The sequence below is a fragment of the Scatophagus argus genome, chromosome 21 (assembly GCF_020382885.2).
Source record: "Scatophagus argus isolate fScaArg1 chromosome 21, fScaArg1.pri, whole genome shotgun sequence".
NCBI lineage: Eukaryota > Metazoa > Chordata > Actinopteri > Scatophagidae > Scatophagus > Scatophagus argus.
In genome coordinates, this window is record NC_058513.1 from 10,493,479 (window position 1) to 10,517,750 (window position 24,272).

The 24,272-nt window shown below is 40.8% G+C and overlaps 1 protein-coding gene and 1 long non-coding RNA gene across 2 annotated transcripts in view; both read right to left on the minus strand.

Annotated features, from left to right (window-relative positions):
- Positions 1–725: 725 nt before the first annotated feature.
- On the minus strand, positions 726–9,718 carry LOC124052834. Its single transcript, XR_006842061.1, has 3 exons — positions 9,456–9,718; positions 8,000–8,111; positions 726–1,919 (listed from the first exon to the last, which is right to left on the minus strand). It is a non-coding gene; the product is annotated as an uncharacterized LOC124052834 (long non-coding RNA).
- A 2,346-nt stretch (positions 9,719–12,064) lies between these two features.
- The window catches only part of svild (supervillin d), a 41,158-nt gene continuing 28,950 nt past the window's right edge, over positions 12,065–24,272 (minus strand). The window contains exons 9-29 of the mRNA XM_046376849.1: positions 21,722–21,869; positions 21,194–21,277; positions 20,969–21,055; positions 20,451–20,634; positions 20,039–20,211; positions 19,107–19,268; positions 18,680–18,816; positions 18,413–18,560; positions 18,075–18,220; positions 17,634–17,809; positions 17,238–17,373; positions 16,699–16,999; positions 16,319–16,473; positions 16,025–16,127; positions 15,672–15,879; positions 15,450–15,583; positions 15,165–15,320; positions 14,471–14,614; positions 14,205–14,317; positions 13,727–13,882; positions 12,065–13,331 (exon numbers count right to left, since the gene is read on the minus strand). Coding sequence (XP_046232805.1) covers positions 13,245–13,331; positions 13,727–13,882; positions 14,205–14,317; positions 14,471–14,614; positions 15,165–15,320; positions 15,450–15,583; positions 15,672–15,879; positions 16,025–16,127; positions 16,319–16,473; positions 16,699–16,999; positions 17,238–17,373; positions 17,634–17,809; positions 18,075–18,220; positions 18,413–18,560; positions 18,680–18,816; positions 19,107–19,268; positions 20,039–20,211; positions 20,451–20,634; positions 20,969–21,055; positions 21,194–21,277; positions 21,722–21,869 — 3,138 coding nt within the window. The 3' untranslated portion in view covers positions 12,065–13,244. The remainder of the gene's footprint in view (positions 13,332–13,726; positions 13,883–14,204; positions 14,318–14,470; positions 14,615–15,164; positions 15,321–15,449; positions 15,584–15,671; positions 15,880–16,024; positions 16,128–16,318; positions 16,474–16,698; positions 17,000–17,237; positions 17,374–17,633; positions 17,810–18,074; positions 18,221–18,412; positions 18,561–18,679; positions 18,817–19,106; positions 19,269–20,038; positions 20,212–20,450; positions 20,635–20,968; positions 21,056–21,193; positions 21,278–21,721; positions 21,870–24,272) is intronic.

Genomic DNA, 24,272 nt, shown 5'->3' on the forward strand with positions numbered 1-24,272 from the left:
TGTTGGTGTAATGGTCTACTTTTGTCTATATAGTATATATATATATATGTGTGTGTTTTGGTTATCAAGAAAGTTATTCCCCACAGGAATAACTTGGGAAGTAATTCGCAATTTTTGAAATTTATTTATCTTATTTGTTAAAAAAAAAAGTGAGCTTGCACTTGGATGTAATGTGTGTGTGTGTATCTGTGTGAGTGTGTGTGTGTGTGTGTGTGCGCGCATGCATGCAATTGATAGCGATTAATTGCACAAGTGTGGTTTTATTTCAAGCCTTGGATCCCATCCATCAAGGCAAGCCTAACTGATCACACCAAACACACAGATTGGTATTCTTTTCTTTTCACTGCAGCGGCATTACATCGTGACCTTGGGGTCATGCTGATACGGATCAGGGGCACACAACGTATGCATCCAGCCAGCAGGAGCAGAAATCATCAGGGAGGCTGTAAAACTCTATGAAAATGGTTTTGTTCATAACCCCCTGTCAGAAAGGGTCACAGCACAGATTATTTTACAAACATTTCAAAGCGTATGAGTGCCATTATGGGAAACACTCTAGAGGGTGGAAATGGTGGGATCACGATGATTTTTGGGCCGTAATGAACTCCCTTGATAGCGAATACTTGTAATGGACTGCAGTGAGGTGAGACGTGGAGAAAAAAAATTTAATAAAATAAAACAAAATCAGCTATAGTGAGCACCTCAGAGAACCTCTGCAGCTGAAATCGAGTTTTTTTTTTTTTTCATGGAAAATTGCTGATGTATCACATTTATTGCATAATTCCGTTATATCAAACAACTGGAGGATTCTGTCCAAATAAATATCCCTGAACATTTGTAGACATTAGCCAGAGAGCAAATAATGAAAAATCTAAATCATCTGCCTGCTTTACATTTTCATCATAAACCACACATTTTGGCATTACAAAAGACATGAGCGCAGACATGAAAGGCAAGATATCGTGCTGCTCACAGAAAATTACACTGTTGAGGAAAATTGAAGTTCAGTGGAGGAAATAAACAGATGGTTTGGGGCCGAGAGGAAGAGACAGCTCTCTGATGTTGTGTGTTGTCTGTGGTCGAGAAAACACTTGACTGTCTCCCCACTTTACAGATGTGTGCAGACGATGGGCATAATTTTTTTGCTTTAGAAAGAGCATCACATGTGGATGTCAAGTTAGACTGTGTGAGTGCACGTCGGCCTGCACAGTGATGCGTCCTCATGTATGTACAATATGAATGCCACGTCTGTGCAGCGACACCCGCTAGTGAATTGAGTCAGCTGAGCTTCATTACTTCCTCAGGGCCGGATTAGGAGGGTTAGCTGGTCAGTTAGCACAGAGGCTAGCGTTTCCATCAGCGCTACACTCTGACACGCAGCATTCATCACAATTACGCGGTCACCATCATTTTTAATAGCGCTGCGATCCTGTCATTCGGACTGCAACAGAAGCCTGCAATTAAATTGTGATATTTTTCATGTTTATAGCCTGTGACACTGCAAATGCTTTTTACAAATCGGAAAAGCCTCTTAAGGAAACCATTTGAGACCATTAGTGAGCAGTTTTTAACTCTAAATCAGATTAATCGAGCTTGGCGGCAACGAACAACACATGCACCGCTTGACGGAAGTCCAGCATCTCAAGGGATCGCAGAGAGTGTGAGAACATATACACAAAAACTCACCCCCCCAAACCAGTCAGTGGGGAAATCCATCGAGGCCACATTAGGCACATTTCTTTTGTCCCATCGGCCCTTTGAGCGAGGTGTATACAATAGCACCTCTGACACCAGACTGCAGATGCTGGCGTTGGCACACAGGTGGAAAATAGCCTTTCCACTGCTGCTGAAGATTTAAAAGAGATTGAGAAAGGGAGCAAGATGGATGGGGAGGGAAGGGAAGGATGGAAGCTGGCGTACTGAAAGAGAGAGAATGAGAGGCATATGTGGAGGAAATAATTGGAGGGGGGAAGAAGAGATGGAAGGGAGGGGTGAAGAAAACAGAAAAAAATAATAAACATCCACAGAACTGTTGCATTGCAAAACAGCTGCAGTGACATTGAAACCCACCTGAGAATATTCTGATTGATAAATGTTTTAACATCATATAGGCAAGTGCTTGTGCAGGATATATGCTGATGTTTGTGTGTGCTTTGTGTGTGCAGTAAGTGTTCCCAGGAAAAGGTAAACACAACTATAAAAGCAATTTCACAGCTTCTGCGTACGTGAATGAGTTTGTATAAAACCACTCAAAGCACACATACTATAGGAATAAATGATTTTGAACACTACTACTGTAACAGTTCTAAAAAAAACAAAAAACAAAACGGTCTCCTCAGGTATAGTCTTGGGGAAATAATTTAGGCAGAAATATCATAATTTTGGAGTACAGATGACTGAAGCCCAACTCAATCTGACAGGCGTAAACATGCGAACTTTGACGCTTTATTACACACACTCGCTCTCGTTAGACTGTGTCACAGGTACACTGACCTCACAGTGTCCTTCATGAAGTAGAGGATCGAGCTCTGATGAAGCCCTCAGCTGCTGATTGGGTTTTCGAGAGGTTCAGAGGGACTGTATTGGAGGGTCTTTATTTCAAATGAGATTTTTTTGGTGAACATGTGTAAGAAAAAAAAAAGTGTGGAATCAAAGCTGGAGATTGTTTTGAAATATGGGAAGGAAAGAATACCCTCAGTCTCATATTAATCACTAATATTGGGCTAAATTCATTAACATTTATCTATTTACAATTTGAAAAATGAAAGGATTTTTTTCGCCTCTGTGCCTGCAATCGCCGTAAAACAAGGTATTATATGCTTTTGGTTTGTCCATCTGTCCGCTCGTCTCATTCTTGTGAACGCAACATCTCAGGAAAGCCTGGATAGAATTTCTTCAAAATGTAGTTCAAACTCAAGGGTGAACTGATTTGATGGTTAAAGGTCACTGTCCTCACACAACTCACTTTTGGCTGTAACTCAAGAACTGATATACCAATCGTGACAGAAATTCACACAAACGTCTAATAGGATAAAATGATGAAGGGATGGCAGTTTACAATCAACAGGTAAATGGTTCACCGTGACATCGTAATGTTTTCTGACCTATTTTTAACACCATAACTCAGGAACAGAAGGGGAGATTGTGACCATATTTAACATTTTGGTCAGATACTGAATTGGGTGCTCAAATTGTTTAATGACATCGGATTCTAAATACATAAACGGCTTTGCAGCTATAACAGCTTCCTCTCTTCTGGGAAGACTTTCCACATGATTTTGGAGTGTTTCTGTGAAAGTTTCTGCCCATTCATACAGCAGAGAAACAGTGAGGTCAGGCGCTGATGGTGGACAAAAAGGCCTGGCTCACTATTCTAGTTCATCCCAAAGGTGTTGGATGGGGTTGAGGTCAGGGTTCTGTGTGGGTCAGTCTACACACCAAACCTATCAAACCATGTCTTTATGGACTTTGCTTTGTGCACTGGGGCACAGTCATGCTGGAATAGAAAAGGGCCTTCAACAAACTGTTGCCACAAAGTTGGAAGCACAGCATTGTCCAAAATGTCTTGGTATGCTGAAGCATTAAGATTTCCCTTCACTGGAAGTAAGGGGCAAAGCCCAACCCCAACTCCTGTCTGAATACTATTGCTTAGTGTATATGATATGAGTCTGGACAGGTATGGATGTGAACTATAATTTGACTGGTGTGCTGAGGCAGACAACCATGAGGTAACAATTGTAGCGTAGCTGTATATGGAACAAATATATAAGAAATTGCGAAATTCCTTGCTGAAAAGGCACTAAAACAGAAAAAAAAAAAAATCAAGAAATTCAGTAGAAAATTGCTATCATTTTGCCATCTTCAGACATTCAGTACTTTGTACACAGAGTACTCAGATTCTTGAGGAGGGGCTGACACTCATAATGGTGGAAGAGTCATTTCAGAGCAAATCTATTCATGTAAGAAGCAGGATAGGAGGATAGCTATTATATGGAGACTGGAAGTGAGAAAGAAAGGAGGAGAAAAGGATGACACGACAGACACAGCGCCATCGCAGAACTAATTCAGTTTCCTCCGCCACCGAGAAGGTCACTTCATATCAAACAGTGGACAACTCCATTTAACTGTGCTCAAGAACCCGATGGGCTTAGCAAGGATTAGATGACAAGTACAAAAAAGCTCCTTGGCTTTAATAAGAAAAGACAGAACAGGGTTAGCTGAGTCAGACAGAAATTAGGGTTCAATTACAAAGCCGTTTCCTGCTAAAATCCCTGACACGCATAGCAAAAAGCAAGTTTGTTTGCTTTCATAGATCTGTCGTTGCCCATATGAGACCCACAATGCTGGAACGGAGGCCCTTGATTCTGATCGTAGCAATTCACTTGAAGTCCCTCTACAGTCAGAAATGTGTTCCTCTTGTTCCTATAGCTGAACGTTCACCGAGTAGAATGACGTGGAGTCTGACACTATAAGGCTGTTTTCATGTTCATCTGCTGACAGCGATAAGCTTCTCTGCGCTCAGTGATTTCGGGAGGCGGAGCCTGCAGGCGTGATTTGTGACATCACCAATAGCTTGGAAGCCAATCCTGGTCCAATATTCAGCATAGACAAGTGAGATGTGGAAACTTGATAACATCTGCTATAAAATAAAACTTGAGTTCTTTTTGCCTTTAGAGATTATTCATATTCTCATCCTTTCTTTCAACGAAGGCAGGAGTACATGGGTCCACCTATTTTTTTTTTTTTCCTTTTGTGCAAAGTTCTTACTGAGGACTTGTTCATTGGAGTTCTTCCATTACTGTTTCAAGGATAAATGAAAATATGTTTACATCTGGCAGCAGGGTGCTCTACAACTTTGACCCTGGTACTCCTTTTGAATGGGTTGAGGATTAGTTTATTGTACTGCTGTGCTTAGTGCTAAGTTCAGCTCAGCCTTGGAGGCTGGATATTTTAATGGGCATATAATTGGTTATTCATTGGTATTATTTTTAGCCATTTTTTTTGCTGTTTATCTTATTTTTTGGCTAATCATCTCATCAGTTAATTTATTAGCATTACTTTTAGCCAATTATTTTAGCAAGTTATTTATTACAATTGGCTAACTGTTTCAAGATTGAATCTATTATTTTGAGCCAACTATTACAACAGTTTAGAAATGTCTTTTAGCCAATTATTTCAGCTTTACTGATTACGTATTAGTGTTACTGTTAGCGAAATATATGATTGTTGGCACAACAAAATGAAAGATACATTACAACTTTGCGATGAAAAACCAATTAAGAATAACCATATTACAAATACATTTTAGAAAAAATTTCAATATTTGAAAAGTATATAAATAAAAATAACATCCTTACATAGGAAAAATGTATCTTATAGAGCAACATTATATTATAATTGATATTATAAATTAAAATGAATTCAATTAAAACCACAGCACACTTTTACACTTCGTGTCAGTCCACCAGTTTTTATTTTTTTTCAAATTAGTTGAGTCACTTTTTTGTTTGTTTGTCCACGAGGTTACTGTGTAGGTGTTTCATTTATATCATCCTGCAACACCCATCTGTGTGTTGATCTGTCCAATTGGTGTTTGCTTCAGTTCAACTGTATCTCTACAACAGATGAACAGAAATAATAGAACAAAATAAGCCCAGATATTAATGTGAAATAAGTGAGTCAGTGAGCACCTTTGCCTCACACACATATGTTCAACTTAAATTGTGGTTTATCTCACTTTATCTCGTCTCACTCCATTTATCTCATGCCTGTAATTGGGAACCATATTGGCAAAATGAGTAGGGATCAAAATCCAGATTTCCCACACCGTTGACTGAGACGTCTCTTAGTGGAGCTTAGATTTGGGCTTTTCCCAATCTCGCTTAGGTACAAAACTTTTGGCATTAAATTATCGAGCAGCTGATCTGCCACAATGACATTCAGGCTACATGGCCATCAGGAGGAGGAGGTCTGACACCTGGATAGTCAGAAAAAAGAAGGTCAAGTAAATGTCACTTTGCATTAATTGAAGCCAAAAAAGGATCATGGCCCTCTTGCTCTCTGCTAGAGTAGTTTTGCCAGAGGCCCAAGCTGTGTTGTCCAGACTCCCTCTGGGTGACATGATGGTCAGGGCCAGCCTAAATGGTTTTCTCTGCCTTTGCAGCAGATGGATTGGACAGTGAGAAGATGATAAACAGGCTGAAATGATGGATGAGACAGAGAGGACGATCTTTCAATCGATCTGCCATCAGTAGTTCCTCTCTCATCCGCAGGATGTCATGGTTGATACAGACGGGCTTTTGTCACTGTGTGTGTGAGTGTTTAGTTATGCATGCAGGAGGTGTACAGTACCTGCTTTTGTCTTGGGGTGGTGTGGGAATAGGAGAGGTATGAATTTGTTTTCTCTCCATGTGGTAGAAGTTTGTAGTTGAGATGTGTCACTATGCAAGTGTGTGTTTGAGTGTGTTGTGCTGAAGTTAAGTAGGCAAACTGTCACCATCTGCTGCCTGGAAATACCCGCTGACACTACACATCAGACAATACAAATGCTCACTTCGGCAGTTGGCTCGGTGGGAGCAGCTCTCTTAATCCAAAACATGTGTGCTGTGCAAGTGTTTGCATGTTTGATCTCGTGTCTTTTCTCGTTTAAGTTCCCTTCCAGGAAGAGACCACTAAAAGGAAAAGGTTTTGTACCAAACAGGCATTTTTTCCCATTACTGTGTGTGCTGGCTTACAGTCATGCTGTCATGGCTTACTGGTACACTTGAGTAAAACAAAGCTATTGATCATGTCATCAGGAAGACGTGCCGACAAAGCCCATCTTTCTGTATTCAGGATCGAGAAAGTCAGAGTTGGTCTAAATGAAACAATAGTGAAGTGAAGTACCTCCCAGCAAATGTCAGAGAAGAAAGTGGATAAACTTATTATAATCAGTCTGTCAGTCCTGATTTAAAGATTCAAAAAAAAAAAAAAGGTAGAAACTCTAAGAGAAATCAGAAATGCTGTTCTCCACTTCAGCGCATTTCGATCCAAAACCAGCAAACCATCAAAACAAACAAGCAAAAATACAATTCACTGTGCTACTGGACTGAATCTCCTCTTCAAGCAAGTAAAAATTAACACAGAATCATAGCATGTGATCAATGTATTATTGCCATAGCAGCAAGCCTAAAATATGCTGTGAAATATTCCCACCTGATGAAAAAGACCCAGAAGGCAATTTAAACTGAGGTATTTTTCTATTTTAGCTCTAGTCACTCATGCACAATGTTTCAAATCCATACCACATGTAATTTCTACAGAGATTCTAAATGTTTAGTGCGCTCACAACGAAAAAGGGACAAAATCAAGTGTACTCAAAGCTGACAGAATGCTAAAGAAATACACATGATTCTTGGGCCGTTGATGCATACTTTTCTACCACGATGCAATGCACAAAGGAAATGGAAGAGAAACTAAATTATAAATGTTTGTGGAACAATTCTGGAACTCCTAAGTCTTTGGATGTCTATTACATCTGACAATGACAATCCAAAGCTGCAGTTGTACTGATATCTGACATTCCTTGTTAGTAGAAACAGTAAATTAAGTTCAGATGTTTGTGTAGTTATGTTAAAAGTAAGTAGCTGTATGCTGTATGTGGAGTTTATAGCATAGATTAAGATGCTGCTGTAAGCTCTGAAGAAGCATGTGGATCTTTGAGTTGAGATTATCATATCACACAAAAGAAAGTATCATCTAGGAGCTATTAATGCCATTCAGGACTGCTATTAGTAAGATAAAATAGCTTATGAATATGGCCCCAGATTTATGGGGCTGTGAGCAGGAACAGCAGGTCTAATTAGTTTTGTCGAACAGCTAGAATAAATGACTACCAGGCAGTAGCTTACAGTGTTTTCATGAAGCCTCATACAGGAGCTGAAAGCACAAATATAGAGAAACTATATTTGGCTCATCATAAACTTTCAGAAAGCGAACTCAGTCCTGATGTGAATCATACCTTATAGATTTGTGCTGAAGCGTCGCACGGATCAGAGTGTTAATGTTGCTCCAGTTCTTAAGAAGTCTGGGAGAACCTGACAAGTTCATCTCAGCAGCAGGAAGCCAGCGTGCTGTTGGGCGGAAATCCAGAGAGCAACATTGATAAGTAACGTTATCACCTTATTCCCACCGATTCTCCTCAGTGTACACACACACACACACACACACACACACACACACACACACACACAGGCGTTCAAGGTTACTGCAGGTTTGTTTCAGTCTAATATTGGCTGCTGCACTCAAAGCGAAGAATGAATTTTTCAAGGCCTCAGATTTCTCACATAAAAACTAGAGTTTGGCTGTTTGTTTGTTTTTTTTTTTCCTTTAAAGGTGAGCCAGGTTCTATTGCTTTGTGGGAATCTGAACTCACTTGTCCTCCTCAATTCAAGGTTCATCTCTGCTGCTCTAATAAACATGTAATCTGAGGGTGAAAGAAGAAGGAGGAAACAGCAGATGAGAACTGATTGGCGCTCTCACCCTCCCTGGTGTTTAGTCTTTTGTCATTCCTGTTTTCTACTAAGCAGTTTTGATTTTATCGCATCTTTCAACATAAAAGGTAAAGAAACAAAAAAATGATTTAGCTTTGTTTTTAAATCTCCAGGCAATAGGTTGGCAATGACAGCTTTGGCAAGGCTAAAGAACTGCTGAGATAAAATTGAAGAAAAAAAAATGTCACAGTCACGAGTCACATGTGGTGGTTCTTCACAGTGTTTCGTGTTGTCATGGTAGAAGTCACGACTTTTTAAACTGTTTTTGCAAATAATCAAAAGAAACCGATGCATATTTTGGAAAATAGACTTGTTTGTTTTCTTGCACTGAATTAGACGATACCATCTCTCGATCTGTATGAAAACTGAAGCATAAAAATGTGTTGCGGTGGTGCAAAGACGCCAGGAAATGAAGCTACTGCTTCCTGCCAAGAAATAATCCAGGACATAACCCCACTGTGGCTTGTTTTTACACTGTGTGTGTTGCACTAATCAAGATATAATGCATTATTCACAGGTAGTGAGCTTTAGAGGTGCTGGTAGACATGTTTCCCCGCTTCTGGTCTCTGTGCTTAGATAACCGTGAAACTAAATCTCATGGATCTTTTTCCTCTAACCAGGTCGTTTTGAGCTTAAACTTAACCAAAGAGATGGTTTGAAAGGCTTCGAGGCAGGAAGGCTTTGCACGTCCGACATTGACTCTAAAGGGCACCTTGTGCGTCTAATAGGGACAAAGTCGCAGTATCTGTCGACCTGTGACACACTGAATGTTCAAACTATTACTTCTGATTAATCTGCCAACGGTGAAAGCTGTTTTAACTGAAGTGAAACTGACAGAACATGGCAACAAAAATCAGCAGGTAACTGTTGAAATGCAGACAAGGACATGAGCAATAAAATGAACAAAGACTTTAATAAACTTACGTAAAGGAAACAGAAGCGTGCAAAACTCAAGGTGGCTGCAAGTTCAAACAGAAGATAATCCAAACCTAAAATCATCAAAAGGAGTCCAAAAGGTAACCATAGAAATGTGGCAACACAAGGACATGCAAGGAAGAGACAAACTGACAGAGAGGGAAGACACAGCACAGCTTACAGACTAGACACAGGTGAGACCAATCAGGGCAGATCAGGAAATCAAAATTGGAGGGAAAACAGACAAAGACAGGAAACAAGACACAATAGGAGAAAACTTCAAAATAAAAGAGGAACTGACAAAGCTGAAACCCCAAACCATGACAATAACTCCTTTCAACTTCAGAAACTTAGTGTCTACTCTTAAAATATTGCTCAAGCGTAAGCTCAGTCTGTGTCTTCAGGCTCATGCTCAGACAAATATTTGGCTCGACCTAAGCTCCAGACTATTTCCCCGTCCTCGGCTGCTCCTTCAGCTCCATCATCTCATATTCAGCTTTTATTACTCAAGCTAATCTTGTATTAGCAGCTTCATTGTTTGCCTGCTTGTCAGCCGCATTGTGGGCTGCTGTGGTACCTGAGCCAGAAAGCAGAGCGATGCAGGTGATTAATGCTCGCAGGACAGAGTAGATAATAAACAAGCAAACCAACCGCCCATTTGCGGAAGCAGCGGCTGCCTCCTGCCATCTGTTGTGGAAATAATGTTGCTGCTGCATGTTTGTTGGCATCAGTGCAATAGGAGGAAAGACGTAGAGCTGGTTTATGTTTTAATAAGTGTGCGCTTTATTTGACACACACCTGTCTGTGTGTTTACAGTGACCCTGGATGTATGTTGCCAGATGTGCTGCATCCCAGCCAAGTAGGTGTTGTTTTAAACAGCTAAGCAGGAGTCAGGCAGAACGAAATGGTTAATCATGAATGTTTTTCGACACCACATTTGAGAAATTTTCAACCGCAGTTTCAAGGACCTGATTTATTTTAGTTGTCACTTATTGATTATATACCCAAAAGGCTGCACACCTTTAAAGGAAAGCTTTACAGAAAGTAAAGATTGGACAGAGAGCACCCCCTTGTGGTTAAACGTGAATGTGATCACTATTATTTTTTACATTTGATTGCGAAATACACCATATAGACAAAGTAGTGGGACTGTTTCAGGGGCAGGGCCAGGCCTCTTACTTTAAGTGAAGGGAAATCTTAATCCAACACCTTTGGGATGAACTGGAACAGACAGCAAGCCACACCTTTTGGTCCAATATTAGTGCCTGACCTCACTGTTCCTCTACTGCATGAATGGGCAAAAACTCCCACAGAAACACTCCAAAATCTTATGGAAAGCCTTCCCAGAAGAGTGGAAGCTGTTGTAGCTGCAAAACTGCCTGTGTACTTAGAATGCAGTGTCATTGAAGTCCCTGTTGGTGTCATGGTCAGGTGTCTGTATAGCATAGCATAACATTACCATAAATTGGCTTCAAAAGCACCTCAGGTCAAGTATTGTATATTAATTTTACTGAGAATTTGTTGAGGGTTTATGCAATGTGGTGGGGTGTTCTTCTATAATTTAGTAAGTAACACTTAGCCTAGTGAATATTTTATACACTCAGTATAGAGTATTTTTGTGCACTTTATTAAACTTGACTACCTTTATGGCAACTAATGAACAAGCCAATAGACACACTTCTTTGCACACTGGCATGACACTATGTTGCTTTGGTAACATTATAACAGAAACAACTTGTTTTCTGGTGATAATGGGTTAAATATCTTGTTTTCTCAAGAGAACAAAGCTTGTAATAATTAGGCCTAACTGTAACCATACTGATCACAAGGTTCTTGATATTCTGACTTGTCAAATACAGACATTACTAATAACATGAAGACCAGCTAGATTTATTTTGGTAATTTCAAGGTGCTGGCTCACTGGCAGAGCCTTCTGAGACCCCTAAATAAAACGCAGCCATCATATTAGTTCCACCTGCTCCTGTTCTGCTGTGAACAGACTCTATAGTACACTTTCTTTATCTTCAAATGCCTTTCAATAACACCATACCAAGAACCTTCATAGAATCTCCTGTAGATGCTTAGCTGTCATCACATCAGGTACTATAATGCTTGTGTAGACATTATGGACACCATGTGCTAAAAAAAAGTCTACTTTTAAAATATCTGTGATACTGAACCCACCAGGCCTTATATCACAGTAGATTGGGACACCTGATATTACACCAACAGGGCCAGTCTAGTCCAACCATGTCTTTATGGGCTTTGCTTTGTGCACAGGGGCACAGTCATGCTGGAATAGGAAAGGTTCTTCCCCAAACTGTTGCCACAAAGTTGGAAGCATAGCATTGTCCAAAATGTCTTGGTATGCTGAAGCATTAAGATTTCCCTTCAGTGGAAGTAAGGGGCCGAGCCCAACCCCTGAAAAACAGTCCCATCCCAATACTTTTGTCTATATGGTGTATTTTGACTTGTCATAGTTGGAAGAACACGGGTGCCACGGATAACAACGACGACGGCTCCACGGCACCTTAGTAAGATGGTTACCTTAATTATGTTCATTTGTGCATCTCCTAAAAAAAGAGAGTGTCAAAGCTGTTTAAAAGATCAGAACCAGACATTTTTAAAAATACTTTATTGAAAAGGGAATCTTGAGCATTAATATCTCACTTTCCCCACCACCAACGTTTACTTTTATATGCCATGAAATACGGGCTTGCCTGGAGGCTCGCTTCCAGATATCACAAAAAAAAGATGCACATCAGGACAAATTAATATGTGATTGTTAGGCAGAAGTTTTTTTGTGAACATCATGCAGAGAATTTCCTAATTCAACCACCGCAGACAGTATGTTGAACACAAAACATGCACACATTGTGCAGTATACATTAGTGGCGTCAGCTACAGTTTTAAAGGCAGTTTATACAGCACAGTTACTCTCTCACTGTCTCTCTCTCTCACACACACACACACACACACTTAATACTTTTAAAGTTGCACATTTACACTCTTATGCACAGACACAGAAATTCACAAAAAACATTTATAGCAAGACAAGAAGACTGGTAAAAAAAAAAAAACAAACAAAAAAACAAAAAATAAAAACATTTGATCAGATGGTTTCCCTGCCAGGAAGTATTCAGTACCAAAATATTATAGGTCAGTATATATGATGGGCTGTAATGGTTGCAAAGTCAGAATTAACACATTTCAATTTTCTTTGGAGTTTGAGACCACACGTTTCTTTCAAACGTTCCACAGATCCTGGGATTGTTCTCTGAACTTTGATTTGTTTTGCTTCTTTTCTTTGTCATGATAATCCCATCACATTTTGCTGGCTTTTTTTCCCATGAAATATATATATATATATATATATAAAAAAAAGATCAATTAAGCCCCCCAGTTTTAAAACCACAGACAATTTTTTATACAAACACATTCTCACGCAGAAGCTGAGCATCTGGTGTAACATAAAAACACATTCATTTATAGTATATTACATATTTATAAGTTGAGGGTAACTATTTTTTTTTTTTTTACCATACACGAAAAATATTTTGCCATCAAAAAGATTATCAATTGCACATAATGGCAGGCTAAAATATTTCAATGACACATTAACAATGGCACTGTTATTAAAAATACTGTAGATCAACATTTGAACAAAATTGTACATTTGCTTTTCTTTATCCTTTACAAAATGATTTTTTTTATTCCTGGAATGAAAAAAAAAAAAAAAAAGGAATAAAACTGCGGAGACCATAAAAACAGGCAGCTTTGTGTACAAACAGATGTGTTTTAAAACAAGCCCTTGCTTTTCTTCAGGTTCTTTTGCTTCCAGTTTGGCAGAGCGTTGAACTCAACTCGACTCATCTCGAGAAGCGTCTGCAGAACATCGGAGTAAGAGAACGACAGCTGTTACACGAAGCACTTTATGTAAATATGTTTATGAATTAAACAGTTATCTTCTCTCAGTATCTACGAAACATCTGACACATTTTGTGTACTTGTATATTTACTGTAAGATAGGTGTACGCTCTCTATAATCACATGACTGTTTGATCGACCAAAACAAAGACACGGCTGATTAATTTCACTACCAGGAAGCTCACGGCAGCTTTTATTCGCTTTCATGATGAGTGCTTAACTGTTTCTTTTTAAATCCAGTTTTTCCACCTTTTCCTTTTGTCTTCTGTCATCTAATTTGCACTTTGCAATTTTAATGATGTAACAACACACAAAGCTGAAGTCTTCTGCCTGAGATTAACAAAGCCTCCCACCTTGAAGTCCTGGTCAGACAGGTAATCCTCCAGGCGCAGGGGGTCCACTCCCTCTGGTGGCGGCTTCCTGGTCAGCTCCTCGATGGAGTACTGTTGTTTACTGAGCTTAGACAGAGCCTCCTTCACTAACATCACTTTGTTCTTGGAGCTCTCGGCCTGCAAACACGTGTAACTTAGGTAAGTAAACGAACACAAAAGAGAAATGCAGTAGTTTCCATATGTGTTTAAGCTGAAATTTTGTTGTCTGGAGAATTCATATGCGCTCTACTCTTCAATAACCTTACACTAAATGTGATTTTGAATGCCAGTTTTGAACAGACACATCTGCAGGATGACACCTTGAACAGATCTGTTTAAGTGAGATGATTTGGATTCTCTCTTGTGTCAGCTACTCCTGTCTAAGCTGTGAAACTTGGACAGGTAAGCCCAACACAGATTTTTACAGCAGAAACATCACAATGGAAAAAGTATCCCACACCTTTGAAGCGACACTGGGGTCCCTCTCCCAGTATGGGAAGATGTTGGTGAAGGTGAGAGGTTCACAGCCTGCTAGGATCAGGTAAGCCAGAGGAGGGCGCCGAGGGTTCTTCTCTGCAAATCATGATCAGTGAGGTTTAAGTCAATAAATTATTTTTAGTATGATAATTGTCTTCATGTGAAGCATAGATCCCTTTCCTGATCAATTACTGTAGACATATCAAATAAATCCTCGACTATTTGGCCACAGTGGCTGTGAACTCTGACCTTTGCAGTACTGCAGCACTGTCTCCATGGCACACTTCCTCTCGTTGTTCCAGCGAATCTTTGCAGAGCCGGTACACTGCGCATCTTCAGGCTGCCAGCCCTGCCACAGGTACACCTCCATTCGGTTATCCAACAGGAAAAGAGCTGGAGAAGTAATGAGCATTAGGTAAGATGGGAGAGCACTTATCCACTGTATCCAGTAGTACTAAGAGATAATAGTGACCAGGTAATGTCATTTGTAGCTGCACATTAAACCCCCTAAAATAAAACACATCCATCAACAGAGACACCTGTGGAAGAGTCTGTTAAAGAACTTTACGGTTTCTGATCATTAGTCTGGCAACATGGTGTAACCGAATGTTTTGTACTTTTTACGTTGTGCTTATTTTTGGGCTCTCGATGAGAGAGAAGCAGCTTCAAAACCGTTAAGAGGGGGACTTACACTCGCTGACATCCAAACTAACAGAGATGTGTTTTATAGTAAATAAATCCCCTCAGAGCTGCTGGTAAATAAAATAAAAAAAAAAACCCACACACAACCAAATGGCTACTCCATGGTGTTATTTAACCTTATGCTGGGATCACAAGTAGTTTTACATTAATATATATTCGAGACAGAAAGGAAGATATTTAGGTTCATAGAAAGCATCAGAAAAATAAAAAGATAATTCTCTGCTGCAGGTGGAGCTGGTACCTGGCTGCTGCGCAGAGTAGAGGTTCTCCTGCAGGAAGGGCATCGCCATGATCTCCTCTGTCACCCTGGCTGGATAGAGTTGCTCCTCCCCTTCGAACACCCCGGAGGTGGCACTCAGCCAGAACAGCCGGGGAGTGTAGTTGTACTTTCCTGGATCTGGAGATGGGAGCGCACGCACACACACACACACACCACATCAGCTCACAGAGGCACCCATCAATAAGCTTTTCTCTCTCTTTCTGGCTGATAATGTGGGAGGTTTTGCGTGTGAATACATGGCCGCACCTTGCAGCATACAGTCGTAGGCCTTCTTGTCCTGCGGGCCCAGAGCCTTTAGGAACTCTGCATGTTCAGATCCTTCCTCCACCACCTCCAAGTTCAAGGTGCTGGTGCTGCTCAGGCCTAACTCTGAAGGACACCTTGAAGAACACAGAAAATTGTTAGTCCACACAACAGGGTCCATCCATTAGACGACTATTTATTTATTTACTTTCTTTATGTGTTTACCTCTGGATTACTTGGTCCGCAGCTCTTTTGGCCACCTGCCTGGCACTGACATGTGCTTTACAGCCGTGCCACAAGTAGAGACGGCCTTTCTGAGCATTAAGAAGCACCAGGCTGGCACGAGAGCGCAGACTGGCATGCTGGCAGTCGACCTCCACCAGCGAGGCCTCCACCTCTGCTTCCCCACGGACAACAAACAACCTCCAACCGGCTGGAGAGCAGAACCACTCATGATTAGAGGTGTTTGGTATTAAGAGTCTACCCTTCTGTATCACCATCTGGTAATTTTTATACAGTATTTTATACATTCACTCAAAGTCTCTATATAAATCAGCATTAATTTTTTTTTTTTTTACCTGTGATGTTGGCATTGCCTTCTCTACTGCCCTTGTGGATGATCAACCCTCCCTGGAAGAGCTGCAAGAAGCACGGAGGCTCTTTACCTTCACTCACCAACACCTGGACATCCAAGCAGACAGAAACAGACAAAGAAAGACATTTCAATAAACAAACAGCGATGGATGTCAGTTAATAAATATGTAGATGAATGCTTGAAGAGACACTAGCTACTTGTGAGTTCTAATCACAAACTTCACCATTTAAAATGGCAGTTTGTTGCCAGGGAGTGACTGTGATGAACTGATACCCACTTGTGACCCCCTGTGGCTGCCCAGCTCCACGGTCATCAGAGCCGAGGTGCCTTTCTCACTGACGCTGGAGTGACGGCCTTGCCAGAAAAAACAAGCAGTCCTCTCTCTTCCAGGGGCTCCAGCACTCAGCTCGCCGGGTTTCTGCCGCTTGCCCACTGACAGAAACAGAAGCAAACCACAGTAATCCTGCTGAATGATGGATGAATCAGGACTTCTTTTTTCAAACCTCATTAACAAAAGAATCTGCCTCTTCCCTGATGTGTTTTTTCAGACAGACAGATGCTAAATCCTTCTGCAATTTATCTTCACATTTAAACCTCTCCATTCACAAGTCCAGTGTTCACTTTTCAGGCCACCTCTGTGCCAAACACATGACTCACCAAGTGTGGTGATAGAGTAGGTCCAACGGATGATGTAGGCGTCGCCCTCATGCAGTTGGCCCAGGCTTTCTTGGGGCAGTTCCTCCTCACTGTGCTCTTTGATGTGCCAGGCATCCACAGCTACTGTCGCCAGCTCTGCCTGTCTTCCATCGTCTGCTCTCACTATACCATAACCCCGTTGGACGTCCACCCCTTCCAGAATGGTCTTTACTGGCTCTGGCTCATTGTCCAGCAGGGTCTTGGCGTCACATGGCTGCAGGTCCAAGTCGAATGGGGAGCGTTCAATGGAATGGACTGGACTCTGTGGGACAAGGTTTTACATTTTTCACTCCAGTGTATTTATGAATTAGGCTGCTACACCAGAACAGTGTTTCTTCTCAGTTCCTCTGAAACAGACTGTCAGCTACCTACAGATTAAGAAAACAAGACATACTGAATGTCCAATCAAGAAGTAACTAAAAATTAACAAGAAAAACAGATTGGAAAGCTGTCACTGGACACATGGTCACTAAATTATATGTCAGTCTAATCTTGTCTACCTTGACTTCCTCAGCTTGAGCTGCTTCCTCCTTCTTCCTCTCAGCCCAGTCCAGGAACTTCTCTTTGAACAGGGCCGTCTCATTGTGCTCCGACAGCCGGCCAAACAGAGTCCAGCTCGGACGCGCCTCCCCCTTCCTGGAAATCATACAGAGTAGGAAATCATTTTAAAACATCTCCTCGGTGCAGCTGTACTGTCAAAATGAAACCACTAGGGGCTACAATAACACTACCAATAATCTAACAATGTTTGATGTCCATTCAAACCCACTTTATGTCTCATAAAACTGAATTTAACAAGTGCAAAGCAAGCGCCCAAAATGCCAGAAATAAAAAATGTTCTTTTACAATTATGTTAACTGCCACAATAGCTGGTAGATTAATCAAGAGAGACTCACAGAGGCACATCTTTATTTGTGCAGGAGGCGTCTAAAGGGTTCACTCTGCAGTTGCTGTAGTCGTAGCTGCCACTGTAGAGCTGTTTGCCCAGTTTCACAGCAACTTTTCTATCACCCAAGGGCACGTCTTTCCCGTGCCAGACATACACTTCACTGCCAAAATCAAACACTAAGACCTGGTGTAGAGTATTGATAACAGGAAGGAAGAAGGAAACAGGAAGGAGAAGGTTTATGAGGTTATTATATTATATGCAAAAACAACAGAAACACTGCCTGTCTGTCGGACTATTATGGATGCTTTATGAACATTCCTGATATTTATATCATCCTTTCTCAGACTTCTGTATGCGGATCCCAGACTTTTCCAAGTGTAAAATGCATCTCATTTATTTTCCACACTTCCCAGACACATGAGGTCATTACTCAAGTAGTGGTATTTACCTCTTTAGAGTTGAGCAAGGAGACGCTCGGGATGGAGGCCCAGGCGTCTTCATGAGGCACCAGTTTGTCTCCCTGAAGTCTGTACACACCATTAGAGTCCAACACGCCACTCTCATACAGCTCGTCCTCCTCTGGCTCCCCAGCTCCTATAATGTGCACACACACACACACACACACACACCCATGCATACACAGAACAAAGAGCAGGGTGAGCACATGTGTCGGATGCCAGGGAGGCTCCAGGGTTAGACAGATTATCCTTCAAATGCTGAGGATCAATTAAAAAGCATATACAATCTGACAGTATGCACAATGTGTGTGTGAGCATGTGAACGAACCTCTGTATTGGGTTTTTCCTCCCAACAGACTCCAGAACTCCTTGGCCCATCTGCTGTCAGTGTTGATGCCCTCCTCCAACACAGTGACCTGGGGGGCCTTACACCCGAGGTCCCTCTTGGCCTGAACAAACGACGCCATTTCCGATGCCTGGTCAACACAAAAAAAACATAGTGTACATGTAACAACTGTATCTGAGTGGAAAGTTTTGCAAGCTGTGTAAAAGTTCTGATACAAAACCAGTTCATTCTGTGTGAGAGGGTCACTACCTTAGCTTTTTCTATGACGTTGGCAAACTCTCCGCTCCACATGAAGCAGTGCTTTGGCGTTATGAGAAGGAAGCAGTCGCCGCTGTTTAGAGAGTGGACTGCGGGCTCCATCAAGCGCACCTGGACGTGCCTCCGACCTACAGACAGAGCCAATTATAGCCTTAATTTGAAACAGATATCATAGGAATAAATCTGTAATTAAATTATCTTTTTTTTTTTTTTTACTGCTGTTAGTTAACTTCACATTTTTTAGAAATGACAAAAGAAACACACTTGAGAGTTTTCCAGTAACTGCGGCTTTAAGTGTTATGCCATTTGCTCTTCATTATAAATGGTTATGGGTGATGGATCGCCACACTTCACACCTGTATTCAACAACTGTGTGCAGAAAACAAACACACACACAACATTCTCTTGTGTTGCTGACCTTTGATGCGAATGAGCATGAGCTTGTTGAAAGGCAGTGCACTGTTGTTGGTCACAACATCGGTGGACTTCACGCTACGCAGGTTGACCTTGCGGAAGTTCTCCTTGCTGGCAAGACCCGCCAAGGCCACATCGGCCAGGTTTGTTCTGGAGTGTTTTGCCACTTTGAGGGAAAAGAAACAACAAGAAACAAAAGTTAACACAACTGACTTATTGTGTGTTTACCCTTACAATTGTTGATCTAATCTGCCATTTTACTAATCACAACAAGTAAAGACCAGGAATAGATTTATGAATCGCAAGAGACAGGACGTTTTTAAATGCCTTCTTTCACGTAAGCTATAGCTGACCCACAGTTGTAGTACTAGCTTCCTCTTGTGTAATCTGTGAAAGCTCACCGAGGTCGGGCTTGTCTGTGATGTGTTGTCTACAGAGGAACTGAATGCAGGAATTACGCAAGCAGTGGATTAAGAGTGAAAATACAGTACATGAATATCAGAACAGCTTCAGTCTTTGCATGCAGCTTCAAAATCTGCTTTCATGTAATACATTTACTGTGAATACACACAGTATTCACAGTATCACTGTCACAGCAGCATGAAACCTAAAATCTGAAACCAACTTGCTATAAGAGAATTACTGCACATGACACTATGATTTAAGAGATACAATTTTTTTGTAAAATGTGTTTCATTTCCAATTATTTTTCTTTTGGATTAATGATAATATTAATTAAAAAAAAAGAGAACCTGTTTTGTGGCAGATTTTAGTTGAGATTTTAGGACAGGAGACAAAGTTCTTAGTTTGCAAGAACTGTTTCTACAAAAAAAAAAAATGTTTGGTGGTTCTTGACAGCTGCTGAACCATGCAAGAATAAGAGTGTAGCAAGGATGAGACACATAATAGTGCCACAGTAAATTTAAGCAGTCTTACTTCTCTCCACTTGGATCCTTTTGGTCTCCACCGTGGCTACGTTAAGCCTCTGCTCGGTGTAGACCTGCCGGATGTCGTTACGGGCAGCCAGAGCCCGCAGAGGGTTCCTGGAGCCCTGATTCTTTCTGGCTGGTCGCACTGCTCGCTTGTGTTCTGCTACAGATGAGGTGAGTCTAAAGACATAAATGCACAAAACAGCCGCTTTACATAAAAATGTTGTTAAATGTCTGAGTGAAAAATTTTTTAGATACTTTAAGGAAAAAGTTATGTGGATTTTAAACTTGAAAATGATGCTCACAATGGTTTGAACATGACTGATGATAAAAAGTACATTTCTGTCAATATGGTATAAAAAATGCTGGGAAAGTGGTTGATGTGACATTTGTTATTAATATGATCATTATAAACTAACTTTGGTGTATCAGCCTGGATCTGGCTGAGGTCCTCCTCTGTCAGAACCACGCTGGAGTCCTGGAGCATCGAGGGTGAGACAGATCTGTAAAAGTTGCCGAATGTCTCCTCATCATCCAGGGTCATCACTTCTTTCTCCCTTTCTTCTGTCACCTCAATGGTGGATGGCTTGCTGGTGCTCACGCCTGACCCGCCACCCACGGAAAGAAACAGGAAGGATGGAACAGAAAGTGTTACACATAGCCTTTTTGTTTGATTTGGCTGCTAATGATATCTTTTTTTTGGATTACACATTTGGTGTGCAGGACAAAGTCAATGTCATTCAGATATGTACAAATCAAATCTTAATGCATAAAATGCTTATCTTTAATGTTCGATATACACTACGGTTATGTGGCAGTAAAAAGAGTAAAGATTGTAATTAAATAAACGGAAAATAACGAATATGTGTACATACAAGTACAGCAGACCCTTAATAACGTTTAAGGCAGAAAACAAAAACAAATAACGGGATTGTACCTTTATTATGGAGCCTGTCGAGGAAAGACTCGAGCTTGTCGAGCCTTTTATCTCCTTCCACCTTAACAGCAGTTCTACTGGAGATATCTGTCCAGCAAAACCAAAGCGAGACCTGATTAATTGTTGTTTAACATACTCAGTGTTACAACAGATTATTCAATCTATCAAAAATAATTTGATTAATGTTTATTCTATATAGATAAGTTGAAGGAGAATGTCTACTACCTTCGTGCGGCTTCACAGGTGTGGCATTAGCCTTTTTGAGTGCGATAAGAGGCGACTCTTCCTTTCCTGTATCTGATACAAGACCTGGAGGAACATATGGGGAAAATTAGGGCTGCAGCTAAGATAATTAACAATTTATCTGCCAGTTATTTTCTCAAAAATTCAGAGGAAGCACATTCCTACTGTCTTGTTAGTCCAAAGTGCAAAGTTTGAAAATTTACTTTTCAAGTATGACACAAGCAGCAAATTGTCACATTAAAGCGTTTTGCTGGAAAAGTGACAAATTATTAGTGCATCAAATTTGCTGCAGATTAATTTTCTGCCAGTTTGGATTATCGACTAATTAACTGATAATTAAAAGGTCAAAAAGGGGTCATTTCGACACCCGACACACACCACACACAAAAAATCCTAAAGACAAAACTTCAGTTCCACTTTTCACTTGGAAAAGACTAAATAAAGTGTGGTATAAAACCTGACATTTGGAGGGGAATGCAGGCCACACTGAAAAAACACAGTAGCTTTTACCTCTCTTGGCCATGCGTCCAGCCACAGTGAACTGGATGGAGTCGTTGGCTGCTCCTTTGCCTTTGTTCTTCCATTGCTCCTCCTTGTCTTTAAGGATCTTCATCCTATCCGCCAGCGACATTTTGGCCCCCATGTCTACAGTGGCTTTCTGTTGTAACATATATTCAAACACACGGTTATGAGGACACAGCAAAGTGACCACAAGTGAGCAACAATGAGCAGCATGAGGACAGAAGAAACTACTGTTGATGGTGAAGGATAAGAGTAAAGTAACCTTACAAGCAGAAATAAATCTACTAAAGATTACTTTGTGTTTACTTTCCAATTACATTCTATTTATTTCTGGTGCCCAAATATTTTTCCAAAAGTTTTTGTATTTGTTATTCAAACATTATTTTCACAAGACACAACAAGAATAATATTGAGGCCTGACAATAAAACACCAAAATCCCAGTTTAAATATGAGGCCATCCATCACCCATTATTCAGTGGAGCTTTTCTTGCGTAAATTACTCCTGCTGCCAGTTTTGCACCTGAACTCTACCATTAAAAATGAATTAGCAGACTTTTACTGCTCTCCTGGTCCCACTGGACCCTAAGAGCTGTTAGAATAATTAATGATATTCCACTCCTAAAAATGTGAAGCGTTTTATTGCCGTGCCTGGGTTTTTACTGGCTGCCTCCCCTTATTCCTTTGCTAATAATGGACAACTCACTGAGTGTAATGTACCATGAGTGGTGACTTCCTTTCCACAGTAGGTTACACACAAAAGTAGACTTATCTCCACACTATGGCTGCACAGAGAAACATCCAATTAAATAAATAAATATGATCATGAGAGCAACAGCAAGGCAATGTGTGAAGAGACTGAAGTATGAATGACAAACAAATGATTCCCAAACCAAACAGCTTGTTTAAGTCATAGAGGAATTTTCTTTGTGGATAATCTGCTGACTGTCACACTGTGACTCATTGCATCATCTTTACTGTAAGCCCTGAAAAGACAACTTAAACATTCACAGATGTCAGCAGCCTTAAAGTGAGAAAGATGTGGTGACTGAAGTGATGAACTACAGCCAGACTGATGTCAGTGGGGTTTTAGAATAAAAGAAGTTTCCAAAATCAGCAGTCTACCCTGTCATTTTTTACATTAAATTGATGTCAACACAAATATCCTAAATGATTTGTCATTTTTATAAATATACTTTTAGGTCTGTATTGGTTGTCTACATAAAATTTAACAAGATAAGTCTGTACAAAGAGTAAGCAAATGTACTCCAACATGAAGAGAATAAGGGAATGAATACAATTATAACTACAGTGTGCAGTTTTCAAAGGTTGATCCGTTGTCTTAGTAAGGCTTAATCCAACAAAAGTGTTTGTGTCTGACAGTATATTTACCGTTGAACCATGTCTGAGCAAGACTCTTCATTCCTGTTTAACCCATCACGTTTGATTCCCTTGCACATAAGGAGCTGGACGTTGACCAGACAAATAACAGCAGTGCAGTAACATTTAAGTAACAACCACAAGGAATCGTGTGTGTTATTTGTCCTGAATTAATGTGACACATGCTGCAATAGGCAAACAAAATGGAAAAACACCAGTTTCCCCTCTAAAAAAATCTTCCAACCAAACAAACCAGAATGCACTCTCTCTCCCTTTCTCTCACCACAGTTTGAACTTTAACATGTTGCATGTTGTGGTCAAATATTGGCCTGACATGAGAAAATAGTTCAAAGAAATAGATTTCACCACAATGGCATCCACAGAGTCAACACACTAAGGCTGCACATCATAGTCAACTCTTGCTGATGTCATAACTTGAAAGATTAGGATACATTTTCTGACATACACAGCTGTCTCTGCACATGTCCTGAAGGTAGCAGGAGTGAGAAACCTTTGTACTATGAGACGCAATGCTATAGCACCTTTAAACTGTTCATACTCAAAAAAAATACCTCTCATAAATGCTTTTATGCTACCTCACATTACAGTGTCTTAATCTAATAATACAACAATAGCTGTCATCTCACACACTCAGAGACTGACACGGCCCCTCCAGCTAGCAGCATATCTCTGGAGTCCATCAGAGAGGGGAAATACCTTGGCCTGACAGGACCCCAGAGAGAGCGGAGCTGAGGAAAGGGTCTGGGCCTCAAACCCCCACAGGAAACCATTTTTCTCAGCCCTGCCTCACTGTACAGTGGAGGCAGTTCCTAGGCCAAACCACTGACACAGATATCAAGCAACTGAGGGTCAGCAAACCACATTCATGCACCAAAGCAAGTGTTGGCAACTCTGATTTCTCTGCAGTAATACTTGAAAAGTGTGAGGTTGTCCAGAGCACAGATGGAGAAATAATAACAACAATAACAATAAAACTAATTAAAGACCATGCAAAGAGGCACATACAGTACATATGTATGTACACACACTCACCTGCAAGGACTGGGAAAGGTTGACAGGCAGGTGTCAAAAAAAGGGGTAGAATCCGCAGGGAAGGACAGAGAAAACTGGAGGATAAATGGAGGAGGAATTGAAGAAGAG